The sequence below is a fragment of the Oryctolagus cuniculus genome, chromosome 4 (genome assembly GCF_051225735.1).
Source record: "Oryctolagus cuniculus isolate XC-2025 breed Fujian yellow rabbit chromosome 4, ASM5122573v1, whole genome shotgun sequence".
Taxonomy (NCBI): domain Eukaryota; kingdom Metazoa; phylum Chordata; class Mammalia; order Lagomorpha; family Leporidae; genus Oryctolagus; species Oryctolagus cuniculus.
In genome coordinates, this window is record NC_142870.1 from 19,814,835 (window position 1) to 19,836,788 (window position 21,954).

At 39.1% G+C, this 21,954-nt stretch overlaps 1 protein-coding gene across 7 annotated transcripts in view; it reads left to right on the top strand.

The window, feature by feature from the left end:
- The window catches only part of APP (amyloid beta precursor protein), a 269,028-nt gene that overhangs the window by 99,947 nt on the left and 147,127 nt on the right, over positions 1-21,954 (top strand). For all 7 annotated transcript variants that reach the window (XM_008266825.5, XM_008266826.5, XM_008266827.5 and 4 more), the window contains 2 exon segments: positions 10,482-10,594; positions 12,128-12,321. In XM_008266825.5, the coding sequence (XP_008265047.1) occupies positions 10,482-10,594; positions 12,128-12,321 (307 nt within the window).

Consider the following 21,954-nt stretch of genomic DNA (forward strand, 5'->3'; position numbering starts at 1 on the left):
CTCTCAAAGTGCTTCTTCCTGTCTTGATTCTAACCCAACTCACACATGGGTTTCTGAGTTTGGTTTATGAAAAAAATATGCTGTGTATTTTTATCTCCCCGTGTAATTTAAGGTTTTGGTAATGAGTGGTGGTTCACTTGCCTCACTGTACATCAGCCTGGTTAGTATTTTGTTAGCAATTATGTGGCTTTTTAAAATCCCCATATATGATTTTCATTCAGTGCATCTTTAAAAGCTATCAGTCTTTGAATTTTTTAAATGATGCAGAAAGGAAACCAAGAATTAGGAGAAAAGAGCCAATGAGGATAAATGTGTTTTCAAGAAACAAGATAGATAGTTCAGGAGGATATCCCTGCTTTTTAGCTCATCTCTCAAAATTTTTAGGACTGAACTGTTAGTTAAAGTAGGTTCAAATAGAAAGGAAATCTTATTTCACTTTCCCATCCAGATTAATCACATACCTGTAAGTATAAATTAATATGAAAACTACAAAAAGAAATAGGAGGAAGGGCAGTCTGCCAGTTAATAGGGTTGATAATATTAACATGTAGAATCCTAGTGATTTGCCTTTCAATGACTAAAATATATGGTACTAGGATAGCCTTTAGAACAAAACTGTGAAACAGTGTGTCCAATTTGCAATTTTTATGATTTATCTGTCTAGGCCTAGATACTTGCTTCAAATTCTTGCCCATAACCTCAGCCTGTCCATATTGAACTCATCACTCCTCAAAAGATGTGCCTGATTTCTGACATCTGATCCTCAGTCTGTATTGTCTGATGGCCGTGTGGCTAGTGCCCATTGCTGGAAGTGTAAATACACACCATATATCCAGCCATTAGTTTGGCAGAAGAAAAATCATGTAAATTGTTTTAGTAGCAATACTTTTACATGGATTGCATGTTGACATTATATAACGTAGAATATATTTACAGAGTTAAATAAATTATATGACTAAACTTAATCTCACTGGCTTCTTTTTTTCTTTTAAAATATGGTTAAAATCATGTATTTGGCCTTCATTATTTTTTGGACAAAACCATTTTAAGCTTTTTTGATGCAGGATTATATCTCAGTTCTTTTATATCCTACATGGAGCTCAGTAGTGTTAAAAGAAAAATTGAGACCAATTAAACTTAACAAAATTCCACTTGAAAAAACAGTTTCTAGAACAAGCATTATTGCGGACCAAAGCTGAACCAGAATGTCCCAACCTACACAGTGTACAATTATATTTATAGCTGGAAAAAAAGAAGCTACAGAAACAACCTGGTTGGCTGCAATGGGCACTTGCCTTATACAAACATGGTGCCATAAGGCATATGATATTTGTTTGAACGTGGTCTGATCATATGGCAGCCTGTGATTGGCCAGAGTTTGACTGCTGTGATTGGCTGAGACTCTGTTGCTTAGTTACAAGGATGTACCCTTAGATCAGATTGTAATTCGTTTACACACGATCCTAGGGTACCATTTATCATGTAAGGAGACTGCTTTGGACCAAACTTTATCACTTAAATATGGAGACAGATTTAAGCTAAATTTATTTCAGTTTAACATTACAGAGCGATATTTAGTAATTCTTAGTTGTAGCAGATATGTAATTCAAACAAATTATGTTTCCATTGTTGCTCTTGTCCCTCATCCTGTTTGTACTTCTCTGACCAGGAGACATTTACACATTACCTTTTATTGTATATAAATCACTAGATCTGCCTGAAACACTGTGTTACTTCCAAATCTAGAGCTCTTTTTTACCACATTTTGTAACTTCTATAATTAGACAAAGGTAAAGGAGGAGCCCCTTGGCCCTTAGAGATGTGTTAAAAGGCTCTCCGTCCTTAAGATGGCACCAAAGTGACGCATGTATGGGACAGGACACAGGCCTGTGCAAGGAAGGTGTGAAAGATGTTACTTTTTTTAAAAGGACAAAGTGAACCCGTCACAAAAGGACAGATACTTTATGAGTACACTAAAACGTGGTACTTAAAATAGGTAAATTTGAAAAATGGAATGGTGGTTGCCACAGGCTGGGGGAAAAGGGAAAATGCTGAGGTGTTTAATGGGCAGAGTTTTAGTTTTGTGAGATGAAAGTGTTTTAGGGATGGATGGTAGTGATGGCTGCACAGTGAACGTACTTAACGCTACTGAAACTGTACAGGCAAATGTGGTGAAGAGGGTAAAATTCATGTTTTGCGTATTTTGTCACACTTTAAAAGAAAGGAAAAAGTCATTCTAATAATGCAATAGCCTGTAACTTAAAGTCTTAATGAGACCAGGTACAACGGATTTTCTTAAGTAGACCCTTGCTACCTGCAGGAAGAGCTGAATCCCATCACTTGGGAGCTTGTTAGCAAAGCAGAAGTGGTCCCACCCTAGACTGCAGTCAGAACCTGCAGTTTAATAAGATCCCCAGGTGATTCTTCTGCACATGAAAGCTTGAGAAGCCCTGGTCTAAACATCATTGCTCAAAATGTGGCTCGCAAGCCACCTGAATCTGAGCCACTCTGGGGAGTCTCTATTTTCAGGTCCGTCCCACAAGGCAGAAGTCAGACCCAGGTGGTGGACTAGCGGGAGGATGAAGCTGCAGTCTGATCTTGTAGCCATTGTGATTCTGAAGCACAGAGTCTAAGCACCCTCATCTGGACAGATTCTACCCATTATTTCATAATTCCACCTTTTTACTGATGTTGGAATTACTCTAAATATCATTTTATTGATAAAATGAAGAATATGAGTAATATTTTATAAGCAATAACAGAAAAGGCACAAGTAACCACTAATTTCAGGTTAGTGAGAAAGCCATCATTCAGAATTAGTAGAATATTGTAACCCCTCACTGGGGTCATGATCGTTAGAATGAGAGGGCCCTCAATTAAATATACTTATGTGAATAGCTATACAAAAAGCTCATCATTCTGGAGACTTCTCTTTTTAAAAAAAAAAAAAAAAGAAAAAAAGGTGAATTCTATGATCTCCTACTTTTCCTTCCTAAGGCAGGGTTAAATTTCCCAAGAATTTTCTTTATTATTGATATGTGTGATTATCTGGAAATTCTTGAAGTTTTAGAAAAAAGCTTAAAAGTATGTGTTATTTACAGAAACTTTTTAAAAAGATTTATTTATTTATTTGAAAGTCAGAGTTACACAGAGAGAGAAGGAGAGGGAGAGAGAGAGACAGACACAGACAGAGGCATTTTTCCTATCCAGCAAGTCCTTCTCATCTGAAGACTCCTGTCAGATGCTTTTTGGTAAAAGTGACAGCGAAATGCAAGTGATGGCAGCACTTGCTTTTTAAGGAGATGTGTTGTTCACACGTCCTCTCTGTGCATCCAACAACTGCCCACTCTTGATTAAACCGCCTAACAGTGATATCACCGGAAAGTTAGTTGAGAAGCATCTGGGCCTCATCTGTCCATCTTCTTCCCATTTCTTGGGTTGTGCCTCCCAGAAAAAATTTCCCAGCCTCTTTGTTCACATGTGAAAGTTGCAGAATACCAGATATACTGAACAGATTTAAGAAAAAATGTTAGTAGAGCCTTGAATGGTTAGAAAAACACCTGAATAAACATGTGCTGTTGTCATTTTGATATGTACAAATGGAGTAAAAGTGTAGGTTAATAAGTACATAAATCTAGAGTGTTCTAGTTTGCACACCCATGAGGAAAATTTTGGAAAGTCTTGTCTAGTCTTTTACATCACACGCAGTATACATAAAGTATCTAACAGCTCCTGGGGTGGGATCAGTCTATATCCTTGACTTTTCTCTGTTAGATCCTTTAGATTTGACCATCACATGACCTCCAAAATCTTTGTGCTGCTCCCTTCCTGGTCTAGACCATTGTTAACTTCCCCTCTGGATTGTGAACACAGCCTCTCCTAATCTTGACCTCTAGGGCAAAGATAACTTGCTGAGAAAACCAGACCAGACATCCACATGACTCAGAATACTGGGCGGAGTGTTGACGGTGCATCAGGCCAGCCTCACATGTTGGCCCTGAGCTCTGCTGTCAACCTCCTCTGCACCATTCTGCATTTTTCAGCTCTTATCTTGCTCTTCTGTGACCCACCTGGCAAGTTTGTGCCTGAGGACCTGTGTTTTTGGCTTCCTTCAGCTAGAATATTCTGATCGTTTGTGCCCTCACTTTGAGTCTTCACTTGATGAATGTCCCCCCATTATAAAATTCCAACGTGTAGAAAAAAATCCCTATCCCCTTTCTCAGCTTCATCTCCATAATATTTCTTTTTTTTTTAGCTTTTATTTAATGAATATAAATTTCCAAAGTACAGCTTATGGATTACAATGGCTTCCCCCCCATAACGTCCCTCCCACCCGCAACCCTCCCCTTTCCCACTCCCTCTCCCCTTCCATTCACATCAAGATTCATTTTCGTTTCTCTTTATATACAGAAGATCAGTTTAGCATACATTAAGTAAAGATTTCAACAGTTTGCTCCCACACAGAAACATAAAGTGAAAAATACTGTTTGAGTACTAGTTATAGCATTAAATCTCAATGTACAGCACACTAAGGACAGAGATCCTACATGAGGAGTAAGTGCACAGTGACTCCTGTTGTTGACTTTCTTATAACCTAAGAGGCACTCTGTTTTAATCAGGGAACAACCTGTCTCAGCCAGGACCGGCACCCGGTGCAAAAGTTGAAAGCATTGATCTCTCTGAGTCATCAGTTCTGCACTACAGCACTCTGGACCATTGTTATTCATTTATCACATCATAGGCTTATGAGGCTGCAACTCGATAGTGCTAATATAGTGGAAATAAAACCCCATCCCTCTCAGTGGGTACACAGTAGGTCTAAAGGAAATAATGAAAAGTAGCTATTATGGTTCTTATGACTGTGATTATTATGAATATGAGAAACAGTGGTTATTGCTGAATGGATGCTTGGAAAAGGGATAACAGTAATGATAATTATAATTCATTGAATACTTTTGTTCTGGGCACTGAGTTCATTGTGGATATTGTGGTTATTTGTATCTGCATTAATCTAAATGTGCGTTTATCCTGATATCTTCAACTCTAGTTCATTACCCCATGGATTGTTCCACTGCCTTCCCTTGCTTCTCTGTAAATTTCTCATGCCCACCCTGAGAAACCTTGCTCCCACAATCCATTTTCTTAATTGCTTGATTTTAATGCATGTGTATAGCATAATTAGAATTGTTAACCTGCCCCATGGCTTTTTAAAAGCCACGAAATTGCTAATTCTCCCAGCTCTGGCATCTACTATGTATGCTAACTTTGTCTGGTTATGTATCCTCTCAGTCTTACCTTCTTGTCTTGGAAATTAAAGTGAGATTGCTGTAGCTGCCTCAGTGTGGAATTCTGAGGACCATGGGAAAAACTGCATGTGAATTACTTAGGGTGGTACCAGGCGCAGAGGTCAGAGTTACGGAAACTGCCCACATCTCATGCTTACAGCCAGGTCTGGGCCCAAGGGACAAGGAAACTGAAACTTTGACATTTCTCAAGTGATTCAGTAGCCAGAACATCTTACTTCCTTTTCTGAGTCATCTTTAACTCTTTTTTTTTTTTTTTTTTTTTTGACAGGCAGAGTGGACAGTGAGAGAGACAGAGAGAAAGGTCTTCCTTTTTGCCGTTGGTTCACCCTCCAATGGCCGCCGCAGCCGGCGCACCGCGCTGATCCGAAGGCAGGAGCCAGGTACTTATCCTGGTCTCCCATGGGGTGCAGGGCCCAAGGACTTGGGCCATCCTCCACTGCACTCCCTGGCCACAGCAGAGAGCTGGCCTGGAAGAGGGGCAACCGGGACAGAATCCGGCGCCCCGACCGGGACTAGAACCCGGTGTGCCGGCGCCGCAAGGTGGAGGATTAGCCTAGTGAGCCGCGGTGCCGGCTATCTTTAACTCTTTTCAAAATGTTAATAATTTTACTCTGGAGACAAGAGCTTCCATCCTCAAAATTCCCACAATTGGCTGTGCCTGAGCCAGCCTAAGCTAGGAGCTAGGAGCTCTACCTGGTCTCTGACACGGGTGGTAGGTACCCAAGTACTTGAAGCCGTAGCTGCTACCTTGCAGGGTGTGCTTTAGCAGGAAGTTGGAATCAGGAGCAGAGCTGGGATTTGAACCCAGGCACTCTAGTATGGGAGGCTGACATCCCAACTGGCTATTTTACTGCCGCACCCGACGCCTGCCTCCTTCTGTAACTCAGGAGAGAAAGAATGGAGGGCACGCCTTGGGCAGAAACCTAAAGGCCTCAGACATTTTTGGTCCTTCCATTCTCATAAGTCTGGCTGACAATACTTTTATTTGCTGTCTCATAAAAACATCTTTTTTTTTTTTTCAATGACATTTTCAAATCCGAGGTCTCTGTGCCTTGAAAAATCTCTATATGACTCTGAAATCTTTTAAATCCATCTATTCAAACTAACTCTGACTCAAAAGTTCAGCAGTCTCAACATTTTTGAAACGTTACTCTTTCTCTTTACATCTATCTCTCTGATGGTTTGGAGGAGTCCCTTTGGTTTTAGTTGGAGTACTTTGTACTCTGAATTCTGTATTCTCAATTTTGTCTTCTTTCTGGAATTCCCCGTCATTTGAAAAGCAGCGTAAAGAAGCCGCATTCCTATCCTTAACTTCCTCCCTGAAGGGACTCTGCTGCACTCCCACGTGTCCTTTTCAAAGCACATTCTAGATTTGTGTGTTCAGGGAGACTGTAGGCTCAACTGAAAATATTTCTACAGTTTCCCTTGCAGCCCAGTGTGGGCAGATCACATAGTTAAGGCATGCATGATGTTGTAAGAGTCCCTAGGGAGGATATCCCTCCCAGATAACACAGCAAAGCTTCAACTATGGGAAAAGCAATCCGGAAACCACCAACCCTTTGGTTGTTCCTCCTGCTTTCTGCTGGAATTTGAACATGAAGTGTTAGGTTTCTCTGGCCCTTTTGTGACCACAAGGCATGAGGACAAAAGCCAACGTGTTAAGGATGGCAATCCAGAAAGATAGGAGTAGCCTGTTCCTGATGGCGTCAAGGGAAAGCTTCAGCACTCCAGACTCAGTATCACTTCTTCCATGAGACAGATAGTCCCCACCGTGTGCTGCAGGCCACTGTTGACCATGTATTCTATTCTGTGCCACTGAGTGTATTCCCAACTGTTTTATATGGCTTGCTAGCTAATTTGTCTAGTTTTCTTGTCAAATTTACCATCCCATAGATGATAACATTAAAGGAGTTCACAGTCTAAAAGTGAATCTGCTTTTATAAAAGCGAAGGAAATCGGCCAATTAAACCACTTTGTCTAGCGTTTGAATGCACGAGTTGGGTTACCACTGTTGGATGGAGAGACTGGAGACCTGGATTTTCAGCCCAGATCTACTGCCAGTTGGCTCTGTGGGCAAGCACTTGACTTGGGTTCTTTCTCTCTTTGTTGCACAATGAGGTAATTTGAGCGAGATGATCCTCAAAGACCACCAAAGAGCCTGTGGATGGAAGCCTGCAGAGTCCCTATTGATGCCAGCTTCCTTGTTCCTCTTGCCAGGATGGTTTAGCCGAGAAACCAAATCCAGATTTTGTTCATTAGCTTTGAAAACTCCCTTTCAATTTGAATGTGTGTGTGTGTTTTAAATGTAAAATGTGAATTATTGAAAAAGAAGCCAGATTGTATGGTTATCCATAAATATGTATGATGTACAGGGGTACTTCATAAAATTTGTGCGAAATGTAATTAAAAATAGGTTTATTTTATTACAAAAATTTTTGAAATTCTTGCATATAAGGAGTCTTTAGAAGGTTCATGGGAAATGTATATTACAAAAAAAAAAAAAAAAACTACATGGTAACAGATTTCCTAAACAGGAACTCAATTTCTCATTAGAATAATTTGTTTTGACCTTTGGTTTCCTTCACCTGAATTTTGTTAAGAATTTTTTGAAAGATCAAACCAAGTGGACAGAGGTTTGTTTTAAAACTATACGTGTGCGTGGTTCCAGCTATATACTGATTTATAAACTTCATTTTTTTTTAGACCAGGTTTAAGTTCATTGTAAAATTGGGCAGGGAAGTACAGAGAGTTCTCATATACCCCTTGCCTAGTATGTATTTTTTTTTAATTCTCTTAGAATTGAAAAGAGAAAACACTAACCATGCTAAGCTAAGTCAGTTGTTAAAAAAAAAAGCTTCATTATATTTTTTACCACTTTTAATCTTATTTCAAAATTTTTAACATATTTTTGTGTTTTGATGGATAATATTCTAGTATGTTTTATCAGTTTTGAAGGTAATATAAGTAGTGTTGTCCATTGTTAAATTTTATTTTAATGTGTAAGTACAGTGAGTTTCCCAATTTATCATTAGTCTAGAGGGATTATGAAGTAACCAGTATTAATCCTTTTAAAAAGCAGTCTCACTCTAGGGGACTCATATTTCTAAACTCTGTGTGAGGTTAGAAACTTAAGACCGTATTTACAATATTAAATGTTTTCCAAGTTAAAAATATAGTGTCTCTTTTTAAAAACAATGGACAGTTGTTCCAGTGTGATTAATGCAGTGCGTGTGCCTTAGATGAGTATTACATTTTTCTGGAGTAAATATCTTCCAGTTGACTTTGAATCTTGATCTGGTCCTGTGCAGACTAAGGGCAAGTGAAATAAGATGCATTTGGCTTTGTTGTTTGGCCCCTATTATCTGGTTTAGGCCAAGGTTGAAAGTTTCCTGTATCTGCTGATCTTCTCAAAAACTAATCTAATATTAATAGCTCTGAGCTAGGCATTTAATCCTTCCAATAATTACTTATAAAATAGAAATGTATTACTTGGCATTTTGAATTTCTGCTAAAAAGGCTGACCAGAACTAATACATGAGCCAAGCATCTTCAGGCCATTGGTCGCTGTGTCCCCCTGTAGCCTCGGCATTTGGGATACTACAGGTTATCAAGTAGTCTCCAAGCAGCTAGGATTTAGTGCCTGACCTCATCTATCCAGAAAAGGTGTGTGAATTCTGGCTGAGATTACCTTTCTTTTCCATTCTCATATTTTATATGCCCTGTGACACACACCATAATAATGCTGTCGGCATTGATTGTCTTAAACCATTTAAGAATGACAAGATGCAGGGCTTTTTCTGCCATATCATTTGTTTAGATTTTTTTCTACATGCTATTTATGAAAACAGGTACTCATATATCATATGACATCTTAACATATTTGAGCTAATAGAAACGCATACTTTTTTTTTTAAGATTTATTTTATTTATTTGAAAGACACAGTTACGGAAAGAGAGAGAGATCCTCCATCTGCTGATTCACTCCCCCAAATGGATACAGTGTCAAGGGCTGGGCTGATCCAAAGCTAGGAGCCAAGAGCTTCTTCCAGGTCTCCCACGTGGGTGCAAAGGCCCAAGCACTCAGACCATCTTCCACTGCTTTCCTGGGCACATTAGCAGGGAGCTGGATCAGAAGTGGAGCAGATGAGACTTGAACTGGCACCTGTATGGGATGCCAGAATCCTAGGTGGTGACTTTGCCTGCTAAGCCACAACGCTGGCCCCTACATAAGTTTTGTTGAAACCTTTTTATATAAAGAGATTGAAAGTTTTTTTTCCTTCCCATTCTTAAGAACATTTATCATTCTTTATGTTACATTTTAGAAAAATGTCACATGGTATACAATGAAAAAAAAATTCATTTCTGTCTTTGCTGGTGTGTAAACAACCCATGTTCCTTGCTTAGCTGTAGTTCTAGGTTTAAATTTATTCTTGCATGCCTTGCCTGAAAGATTGTGGTGGTTTCCTGAGTGGTCCCGCTTTCATAATCTCACCACACTCTTTTAGAAAAGCCTTTTGCCATCCATCTACCCATCCAGCCAACTGTCCTTCTGTCCATCCATACATGCATCTATCCACTTACCCACCCATCCATCCATCCATTCAATATGATTACGTTTTGGAGGTATAATAGTAAACAGGAGATATATTGTCCTTACCTCATGGAACTACATTCAATTTTTTGTACATGAATATGAGTTATAATCTTTATACACAGTAATAACAATACCTAGAAAAGATTTGCATATTATACATTTTTGTAACATAGCAAAAGTCTAAGAAGCAGTTTTCATGATTGACATAATGTCATATATGTGTGTTATATAGATTATATATAAAAATATGTGTGTATAGGTTTCTTTGTTGCTTCGGAAGTAAAAAAAAATGAAATTCATATCATCATAAGCAAATTCAAATAAAGGTAGACAATTCAAGAGAGGTGAGCAGTGGCTTACTTGATTCTGTTCAAGCAATTACCTAGGCAGTGTCAAGTTTTGTGTTTTACCATGCTTAAGGAAGCAACCTAAAAGTGCTAGTTTTGCTCCAGTGCTTAGGTATTGAAGAGCTGTATCACTTCTCTGAAGTTGGTCTGACCCACCTCGCCTTAACAACCGTGACTATGTCAGATCGCTGTGGTGTAGACAGAGTGACACAAAGTGGTTTTCCTTTCTTTCAGTCGGTGAGTTTGTGAGCGATGCCCTCCTCGTTCCTGACAAGTGCAAGTTCTTACACCAGGAGAGGATGGACGTTTGTGAGACCCATCTGCACTGGCACACTGTCGCCAAAGAGGTACTAGGCCGTGGGTTCCTTCTTGTTTCAGAGTGCGGATTTCCTGGGCATTTACTAATGACTCCGGAGAGCAATTTTTGAGATGATAGCTATGTTGATAAGTTCTTTGAAAAAAAAATCTACAATCTTATTTTTAGTAGACTTTATATTTTAAAGAAATTTTAGGTTCACAATGAAATTGAACAGAAAGTATAAAGAGTTCCCATTTACCCCCTGCCCCTACATATAAATGGTTCTAAATAGTCAAAAATAGAGCCCATGGTGTGTATTTTTTTAAAAAAGTTTTTTTTTTTTTTTCATTTTATTTGAAAGGCAAAGACAGAGAGACAGACACTGGGAGATCTTCCATATACTAGTTTACTCCTCAAATGCCTGCAATAGCCAGGGTTGGCCCAAGCCAAAGGCAGGAGCCCGGAATGCATTCCCCATCTCCCATATGTGGCAAGGACTGAAACATTTGAACCATCATCTGCTGCCTCCCAGAATGCACATTAGCAGAAGCAGCTTGTACAATAACAGCTCAAAACCTACAGTTAGAATTCCATTTCTAGGTTGTACCATTCAGTTTTGTATTTGCTAGGTCATGAGGCCATCTTTCTTTTTCTAGTGGGTGAGTCTGTGGCATCAAACCTAGCCATTTGCTACCCTCTACTTTTGGCTCAACCAATATGAAACATATGACAGTTAGCTTGAAATGCCCTTTGTGGAGTTACCAGCTTCAAAAATTGTTCTTGTAGATCAAAGAGCTTGCTATGCAAACCAAACAATTTGAAGTCCAGCTATCCATCTGATAGCTCCATTTGTCATTTTTTTCAGCGCCCCCCCCCAAAAAAAAGACCCTGTATTACTATGAAACAAAAATGACTCATTTCCATAAGGTTGAAATGCATTTTGTAATATTTTCCTGGTATACCTGTGTGTGCTGACTTATTAAGATACCCTTTATCACCAGTGGATGTCTTCAGAGCTTTATGTTAATCTAGATTTGTACAAATCCCCAAAGCGCAAAACTTTCTCCTGAAGGAGAAATCTTTAGCTTCTGTAAATTCTAACTCATCCTGGCTACGGAGGATCATTCCTTCTCTTCCTGGGATAGTTACTTGGAAAGTGAGGCAGACTCAAGGGAGAGAAATTTCCACCTGTAATGGAGGTGAGCATGATGGGATTTTCATGAGCCTTCGTGGCTTCCTGATAACAAAAATAAAGCCAGAAAGCCTGGATTCTTTGGTGTTTATTCAGAACAGCAGGTGTCTTCTACATATTATTTCTCTGTTATTTTCTATTCTAAAAGATATTAGAAACCTCTGTCATATAACATCATGTTCTTGAATATGAATTAAAAAAAAAAAAACTTGTGTTCCAAAGTAACTGTGCTAAGGTAACCGTGTTGTAAATCCACACAAAAAGCAATGATCCTTTCCATTGTAGAGTTGGTTCCTAATATCTTCCATCTGTGTGTTTCTTGTGCTAGTTGGGATTTTCTCAGGATGAAGCCTGTCTGTCGCACCTCACCCTTTCTCCTTGCCTCTGCAGACGTGCAGTGAGAAGAGCACTAACTTGCATGACTACGGCATGCTGCTGCCCTGTGGGATCGATAAGTTCCGAGGTGTTGAGTTCGTGTGTTGCCCACTGGCTGAAGAGAGTGACAATGTCGATTCCGCCGATGCAGAGGAGGATGACTCAGATGTGTGGTGGGGTGGAGCAGACACCGACTATGCAGATGGGAGGTGAGGTGGCTTTGCTGCTAGGTGCCCAAATGTTTTACGTGTTCTATAAATGCACCTGTGTGTTGCTCACTAAAAACATGTCTGCCCATTCCTGTCAAAGTCTGCTGTTAGGAAAAACTCATTCTGAAGTCCAGCTACAGTATTTTAATATAATTGATGGGTCATCACAGTGTTAATTTTAACTATTTTATTTTAATCTCAAGAAGTGGGATCAGAATCCCAGTGATATTGTAGATTACTAACAAGTAGTTCTAAAAGGAAATTGAAGTCTAAAGTGAATGATATGGTGTTCTGTTTGGGTTTGTAATTTAGGAATATCCTTTGAACAGTATTCTGGGATTATTTTGTTAATCATTATGTCAAGGTAAATTTTTTGTTTACAAAAAGACAGGTTTTTGAGTTTTTGTTGTTTTGAGTATTTTGTTGCTGGTGCTATTTATCATCTTAGATGTTTACTAAAGTTTTTTTAACTGTCTTGAACTTAGTTTTCTTGATTCCAGCTCTTTTTCTTTGCGATCTTAATCTCATAACATTATCTAATTTTACTTGAAGGAAATTATCTATATTGAAATTCTAAAATTATAAAGTCAGAATCTTTGAGAAATACCATCTGGTTCAGTGGTTGGTTGATTGCTTGCTGTGTCATTCAAAAACAGGCGATGGTTCTCTTTAATTTGTCCTCAGTATTCTCTTAGATGTCTCCTGCTGTTACAGATTTCCAAACAGAACAATAAATAAGAATTGTAAGACTAGCATTAATTAATACGAAGTTTTCAGATTTCAGGCATGGATTTTCTGCATGAGTATGTAATATATTTCCTATGAATTTAGGAATAATTTTATAGATATGTAAGAGTCTATGTCTGCTCCAGAAACCTAGCTGACTTCTTTATTAGCTAATAAAACAAAGCTTCTTTTTAGTGGCTATTGGATAGTCTTATCAGAACTTGGTTTTTATTAGTTAAGCTCTTTGTGTTGCCTGTTAGCCAGATTTTTTAAAAAATGTAGCCAGATTTAAGATACACACACACACACACACACATATTCAGTCTTGGTGGCAGAAAGGTAAACAATGAACAAATTTCAAAGGATTAGAAGAACCAAGAAAGAAACTGTATGCTTGGAAATATTTCTCTGTGTTTGCAAAACTTGAAAGTTAAATGATATAAGTCCTCCTCCCAGGGGAAGATCAGTGGGGTTTGTCAGTGGGAATGCTTTGGAACTTTCTTCCATGGAATTACTCCCTTGGGTCCCATGCACGGTTGGTTCCCCACACCTGTATTCCATGTGCCAGATGTAGAATGCCTATTGGTTTGGGTTTACTGCCAGAGTGACTCTTTGAAAAAGTAAATTCTTGGCACCATTTTCTTTGTTCATTGGCTATTTGATCCTTGATATACTTTCCCATTACTTAATTGTGTACTGAAGAAACAAACCTACATAATGGTGAGAAAATGAAAAGGCACCATGCTCATTACAGTTTTTAAGGAGCTAGGTATGTTCTTGTAACCCTGTCTCTGTGGTGGTGACCTGCCACATATGATCATTCACATACAAAAGACTGAATTAAAAATGAAAACTGAGTATTACTGTGTTATCCTAGAGTGACGGGCTTTTCCTAGGCTCTCAGTCTCATCTAACACATTTTATTTATATTGTGAAACCTGTTCATTGAAAATAGACTTTGATATGTCTTAATCTTTTCCTCCAACATTCCTTCTAATTTGGTGACTAATTTAGTGACTTAATTGAAAGCATTACTGGCATCGTGTCTTAGAAACCCTCTTCATCAGCGGCCCTTTCATCTCCTACCTGCCTTCTAACCATTTCTAGAAATAGACCCATAGGGCTTCTCACTCTGACCTTGATTCCTGGGTTATTAATTACTGTCATTCAGTAACTGTAGTTTCTGTGATCTCCATCTCTCTGGTGTACTGTCCTCACTGTTACAATCATCAAACTATAGAATACTGTATTTTCTTTTAAAATTTTATTTTCTTTTAATTTACTGTATTGCCTACTACTGGGGCGGCCAATTTATTTTCCAAATAAGACAGAACACTAAGTCCACAGTCAATAACTGAGAGACCAAGGCAAACAGGATCATCTGGTCACCCTACCTTCTAGTTGCCTTCATTCCTACTGCATTGCAGTCACCTGCAACAAAGGCATCCCTTGGACTCTGTCATCCTTAGAAACACTGTACCTTAGGGTTTACAGCTAGGACCTTTTTCTCTGAGTGTGTGACCACAATCTCTCTGATCTTACACCTGAAATACGGCCAGGTCTTACTACATTTCGCTCTTCTTTCATCCTAATTTAGACTTGTCATCTGCAGTTTCCCTTCCTTTTGGCTCCTCTTTCTAACCAGCTCAGAATCATTGGGTAACCATGTTCACATTCTATTGAACATCCTGAACTTGCTAATATCCATTACATTTTCTAAATGTATTTTTGTCAGCTCTCCATATTGGAGGAAAATTAATTTCTCCTTTTAATTGCTTCTGAGTTTTCTAAGGTTGATGTTTGGAGTCACATAACCCAACCAGCTAATTCCATATCTTATTCATACTGTAACATCAGCCTGGGTCTTAATGTTACCAGAAGCACCTAATTATCCCTATCTGAAGGCCTATCATCTTCCACATAGCAGCTGATCCAAGCCGATTCCACTCTTCTTGTTCCTGGCACCCCAGCCGTCCAGCTCGGCAGATGACCTCTCACTATCATCCTTTGTGAACTTCTGCAACTTGACATTTGGTGGGCATGTGTTTGTTGAATAAATTAATGGATCTCCCTTCTATCTCAACTTCCTTGTGCTTTCTTCCCTCCTTTTGTTTCCTGTTGCACATTTTGTGATTATGATCTCTCTGGGTTCTCAGACTCCTGGCCACCTTCTCTTCTCTTTTTCTTGTCTTTTCCATCTTCCTTATCATTGCCCTGTCTACCTCTACCTATGAACCTGCTGTTTCCTGACCTGGTAATGCCTGAACTAAGATCATCATTTATCTCTTACCAGACTAACTTCTTTGATTTCCCTATATTATATCAAGGCCCTCCTTGTTTCTAATATCCTTGTTTTTTTTTGTATGTTTATAAGATTCATTCATACTGTGACTCCACTCCCATTACGTGGCATTGGTGCTCCTCCTACCCCCTTGCCTAGACTTCCTCCACTATATTCCCAGAAAATTCTTCTCCATGCCCTTGACATCTTATCACAGCCTGTCAAAATCCTATATATACATATATCCTAATGTTCATGTACAATGATACATCCTTTTTAAGTCTTTCCGAATGATTTGTTCACCTATGCTTGCCTTGCCTTGCCTTTGTATTCTTTTTCGAAGATTCACCCAAACTGTATCTTCTCATCCAATCAGTTGTCATCATACCTCTTTCTATTTGTTAAAATCCAGACTACAGTTTATATACCTGGTGTATCTTCCATATAGGTCTGCAATGAATATTACCAGATTTAATAGTGTTTTTAAAATTGTCTTCATAACTTTTGGTAAAGGTTTTGTGGTCCATAATTGAATGTTAGAGAATATCCCACATTTTAGCACAGAGCTATCCAATAGGATCTAATGTACATATATACTTTTACACTTTCTAATAGTCGCTTATTTATTTATATATTTATTTGAAAGTCAGAGTTACACAGAGAAGAGGCAGAGAGAGAGAGAGAGGTCTTCCATCCACTGGTTCACTTCCCAGATGGCCACAAGGGCTGGAGCTGCGCCGTTCTGAAGACAGGAGCCAGGAGCTTCCTCCAGGTCTCCCATGTGGGTGCAGGAGCCCAAGGACTTGGGCCATAGCAGAGAGCTGGATGGGAAGTGGAGTAGCCAGGTCTCGAATGGGCGCCCATATGGGATGCCAGCACTTCAGGCTAGGGCGTTAACCCAATGAGCCACAGCACCAGCCCCTAATAGTTGCTTTTTAAGAGACAGATGAATTTAATTTTAGCAACCTATTTAATCCAATACAAGTATATCCCAATATCATTTTGATATATAGTTGATACGAAAAAGTCATTAGTAGGATGATCCACATTATTTCTTTTGTTTAGTTCTTTGTTTCTTTCATCCTTAGCATCCAAAGTGAAATATACATCATAACACAGCAAATGTCATTTCAGACTAGCCTCATTCCAATTGTTCTGTAGTTGCATGTGGCTAGTGGCTGTGATATTTGGACAGTAAAGCCCTAAATGATTTGAAATTTCTTACTACTGTTTATTTACTTTAAGACAAAAGGTTTATGAAGCCCAAGTAATATGTTCTGATGTCTAACCCCTGAATTGCTTTGAAGTTTTTAACTGCATATGCTTTCAAGATTGGGAAAGTGAACATAACTAGGATATCAGGTCACTCCCCTCCTTCTAAAGAAGTGTTCCTGTAGCTCTGCAGACAGCTGTGCCTTCCTTCTCATCTGGCAGAGGTAGTGGGCAAAACTGGCGGAGGCATCGCCCCACTGATCCACACACAAATTAGGCTTCTTCCAACTGGCAGCCTCCTGGTTCCAGAAACAGCCCTCCTGGTGACATTTGAAATGCAGGCCGAATAGGAATGTAACAGCTGACTTAAAACATCCCCAAAGGATGTTAAATGATAATTCTTGAAGAAAGAGAAAAGAGGAGGAACTCTGATTCTCCTGAAACAGAATTTCATCCAGAGTTTATTACACTGTGCTGGTTGCTAAGTAACAAGACCTATTTTTGGTAGAAAAGGAGTGTTTGCCTGTTGCTAATAACGTATTAAGGGAACGGTCTTTATGAGATGAGCACTGTTTTATGACCTCATTGAAAAAAGATAAATCTTTTAACACAAAGTAAATATTGATCCAAAAATTTATTTATAAACGACTCAGTATATATTTCTCCAATGGTAGAATGATTGACTTATCCAACCTACCTTCAAGTACTGATTACTGCAATCATTATTGTACCTTGGGTTAATAGTATACTGATTCCAACTATCTTGGGTAAGAATTTTTTCCATAAGAACAGTTATTTGGAAAACTAACTTGTAGAACCAGCCACACAGCCATTCTAGTCCCGAGAGAGAGTCTGGCAGCTCAACTCTCCCCTACCTTTCTCCAGCACTGATAGAGACCACGTAGTGACAGAGATGGTTGACAAACAGGACAGGTGGCTAGACCCTCTGCTTGCTTTGTACTGGTACTTTTCTTTTCGGGAGAAGGTCATCACATTCTTTTTCAAAACAGAATCTCCAAAGCTATATTCTCTTGTGTTGCAGGCATTAATGAGGATGTGCTAGAGGTCTCTTTCTGGATAACTACCTGGTATATTTTTTCTCTTTCTCCTTTTAATAAGAAAAGAAAACCAAGCTTGGGGCAGATCCAGTTGAATGCTTACTTATTACCACGTCTCACCTTTCCCCTTGTGTATACTGTATATAGGTTGTGTCTCAGGAGAGTTTTCCTTAGTTTAGGCTCCTCTCCTGTGTGTGTGTGTGTGTGTGTGTGCATACACACATGTGTGAGCACACTGGAACACACAGTACCTTACAGTGCTCACTGAGCCCAGCAAGCCAAGTCTGGTGATTGCTGTAGGGACAGGTATGGCAAGACATCACCTTGCCTCATTATATCAGGAAAGTCAATCTAGAACGATTGACTTTCTGTGTAAAGTGGGCCCTTTATATTATATTATCAATATATTTTAAAATTTTCTAGGCCGGCGCTGCGGCTCAATAGGCTAATCCTCCGCCTGTGGCGCTGGTACCCCGGGTTCTAGTCTCGGTTGGGGTGCCGGATTCTGTCCTGGTTGCTCCTCTTCCCTTCCAGCTCTCTTCTGTGGCCTGGGAGTGCAGTGGAGGATGGCCTAGGTCCTTGGGCCCTGCACCCGCATGGGAGACCAGGAGAAGCACCTGGTTCCTGGCTTCGGATCAGCACGGTGCGCCGGCCGCAGCGTGCTGGCCACAGCGGCCATTGTGGGGTGAACCAATGGAAAAAGGAAGACCTTTCTCTGTCTGTCTCTCTCACTGTCCACTCTGCCTGTCAAAAAAAAAAAAAAGAAAATTTTCCAAACATTTCATTAAGAACTAAGAATCAAGAGATGGTGAGAAATAACTTTATTAAAGTTTTTAATAAAAATTAGCACTAAGAATTCTAATTTGGATTTAAATAGATATATCTAGATTTGTATTTAGTTATTTCTAAGCTTTGAATAAAAGACTTTATGAAATAGGCAGTATTTTCTGAAGGATGCCAGTGTAACCTGCCGTATGTGAATCTAGGAAATGTCCAACTGATATGTAATATTTCTAGGGTTCATATGCATCTCACTGGGTTCTAGCTTATTGTGCATCATAGTCTATCTTGCATGTGCAATGTTGTCTAATTATTATTTAGACTCTTTTTAAGCCTTGACAATTCAATTTTTGTTGGAGAGCACAGCTATCTTTTCTGCAAATTTGAATTTATAAGTACCTGTTAGAATGTTAGTCCGTTCCCCCCCACCCCCCCACAATTTCTCCAGTATCTTTTTCCTTCTAATTACCTTTCCTGACATTCTTGCCTTTGGCCTTTTTTTCACTTCCAAACTGTATCAAATTTGTTGCACAAACATCATACAGTGCACTGCACAAGCATAAATGAGGAAAGAATACTGTCACATCACTTTAGCAATCAGTGTTTTCGGTTTTGTCAAAAAATATTGTTGATGTCCTTTTGTCGAATCGCCAAGTGCATGAGAAATGATGTTTCTTTTTCAGTCTTAGAAATACACTGTTGACTTGTTGATCTTGACCTTGAGAGAATCCATCTATGATAGCCTCTGAAGGCCCATGGTCTGAAGTTTCACGTACATGACCAACTTCACTCATCTTCTGATATGTCTTGTGTTATGAATTGTCTCCTGTTATTCTTAATTTATTTGCTAATATTCAGAAAATTAAAAATTCTTATTTTCAAATATACTCAGTCCTTTTTTTAATACTTTGTTGAAAAATGATGTACTTAAGGAAAACAGTAATAAAGACATAATTTTCCAATTGCATCATCCTTCTAGGTAGTTCCATCATGCTGTCTTTTAGATTATTTAGACTTCTGTAGCACAGTTGGAAATTGATAAAGAATGATGAAATATTTCTTGGGATCATTAATGAGAAAATGTTGTAAAATACTGGAAAAATAAGGTTAAGATCCATAATGTGTCTTATGGGGTATAAAAAGTTCCAGTGGACTCATTACATTCATTCATAGAATGAATTTTATTCAATTAAAACTTTTATTTTCCTCCAAGAAGGAATAAAAGAAATCTTAATTTTTATAAGTAGTTAGAACTGCTGAGTAAGAAACCCAAAAGGTAAAATAAATCTTAGGGAAACTGATGGTATTCTAAGGGTTGGCAGCTTTTCCTGCTTACCAAGAGTTAACCTTTATTATGAGGTCTGTGTTGCTTGATGTGTGAAAACCCTTGTTAAATATCTGAATTGAACTGGATTAGCATTTACATCAAATATATACATAGATATAGTCATGGTAACTCAAAGTTAACATGTGTAACCAAGACTAACTGGTCCTAACACACACACACACACACACAAAAACACTAAGGAATATTTTTCCAGATATCAATAATTGAGTAAAATGTCATGAAGAATCTCTTTTTAAAAAATATTTATTTATTTGAGAGGCAAAGTTACATACAAGAGGGAGAGACAGAGAGAGATCTTCCATCTCCTGCCTTGTTCCTCAAATGGCTGCAACAGCTAGAACTGGGCCAATCTGAGGCCAGGAGCTTCTTCTGGGTCTCTCACACAGGTACAGGGACACAAACACTTGGGCCATCTTCCACTGCTTTCCCAGGCCATCAACTGAGAGCTGGATTGGAGTGGAGCAGCCAGGACTCAAACTTGCCCATATGGGATGCCGGCACTGCGCCACTGTGCCTGCCCTTGTCAGGAATCTTTAAAGCTAGAATTATTGGGCTAAAAACATGGAACCAAAGAAAAACTCATTAACATCTTAGCACTTTTACTGTCATGATTACTTGAATATCTTTTCAGTGCTTCAAGACGTGGAGGAAGAAAATGAAATCATAGTTACAGATGAAGATACGATTCATCTTTCTTTGGGCTTTGGTGAAAAATTATGTTCATGCTTACAGTGGCTTTTCTTCCTGGAATCAGCAAGTCTTTTCTGTTCTCTTGTATCAAGTTGGCATCCTTTAATAAAAATAAGAGTAGATAAAAATTTCAGGAAGTGGAAGCAACAGTTATGGGGATAGCTAAACTGTTGTAGCTGCTGACAGGCGTTCTGTGATCTGAGACATGAATGAACAAACATCAGCTTAGAGCAGTGGTTCCCAGCTGGGGTGATTTCCGCTCAAGGGACCTTTGTAGATGTCTGCAGGCATTTTTTGTTGTCATGAGGACAGGGATGCCGTTGACTTCTGGTGAGTGGAGACCAGGGACGTCGCTGACCACAGGACAGTCCCACAGCAGTGTCAGCTTTTCTGAGGTTAAGATATGCCGCTTTGCAAGGCTCTTCGGTCAGCATTGGAGCTAGGGAGATAACTATTTTCTAAAAAAAAAAATCTTCTGTCCAAGCTTTTGGTCATTCTAATCTCTCATGGACAGAACAGCACCACCTCAGGAGTATGCCTCTGCCTCTTGGAAGTGGCTTTGGCCAGGATAGAAAAATGTTTGGGAATAAAACAGACCATCCAAAAGGCATTCAGAGCTAAAAAATCCCATCCATAAACTCTGCTTAAATGCAAAGGACGATTAAGATTTCTTCTTTACACCTAATTTCTTCATTACTCTTAACACAAATGTTTTTTTCCTTTTATTAATATTATTGCTCATTTAGACTACAGTAGATAGTAGCATATTTTCTAGGACAAATTAATTGTTTTTAAATACTTGGTGCAGTTGGAGGTATGAAACACCATCTCCACTCAAAATGGTTTTCTATTATATGTAATTCAAAAAATACATGAAGGTTTGGGGTTACGGCAAATCATCTGATTTATCTTTTTTTTAAAAAAAGATTTATTTATTTGAAAGAGTTACACAGCAGAGAGAGGAGAGGCAGAGAGAGAGAGAGAGGTCTTCCATCGGATGGTTCACTCCCCAATTGGCCACAACGGCCGGAGCTGTGCTGATTTGAAGCCAGGAGCCAGGAGCTTCTTCCGGGTCTCCCACGGGGGTGCAGGGGCCCACGGATTTGGACCATCCTCTACTGCTTTCCCAGGCCATGTGGGATGCCGGTGCTTCAGGCAAGGATTTTAACCCGTTGCGCCACAGAACCGGCCCCCTGATTTGATCTTATTGCAAGTTTTGTCTTTTTATTTAGTTCTCCCTTTTTCCCCTACATGTATATATTTTTACTTAGTTGTAGTTAAAATATACAATTTTCCAGCTACTAGTATCTTGGGCTTTTGTCTCTCATGTACTGTTTTCACATTTATCCTTTTAATTACATGTACTGTGCATTGAATGTTTGTCATCCATTGTCAGGCATTTCACTTAGTGCTGGTATCTGATGTAAGAGGAGAGATTCATAGCACAATCAGCATTGCAATCAGTGTACAGATATGCTGTTAAAGCTGGATCTATGGGAGGCTCAGGGTCTTAGTATAGTTGAAAGGCAGTTTCATTA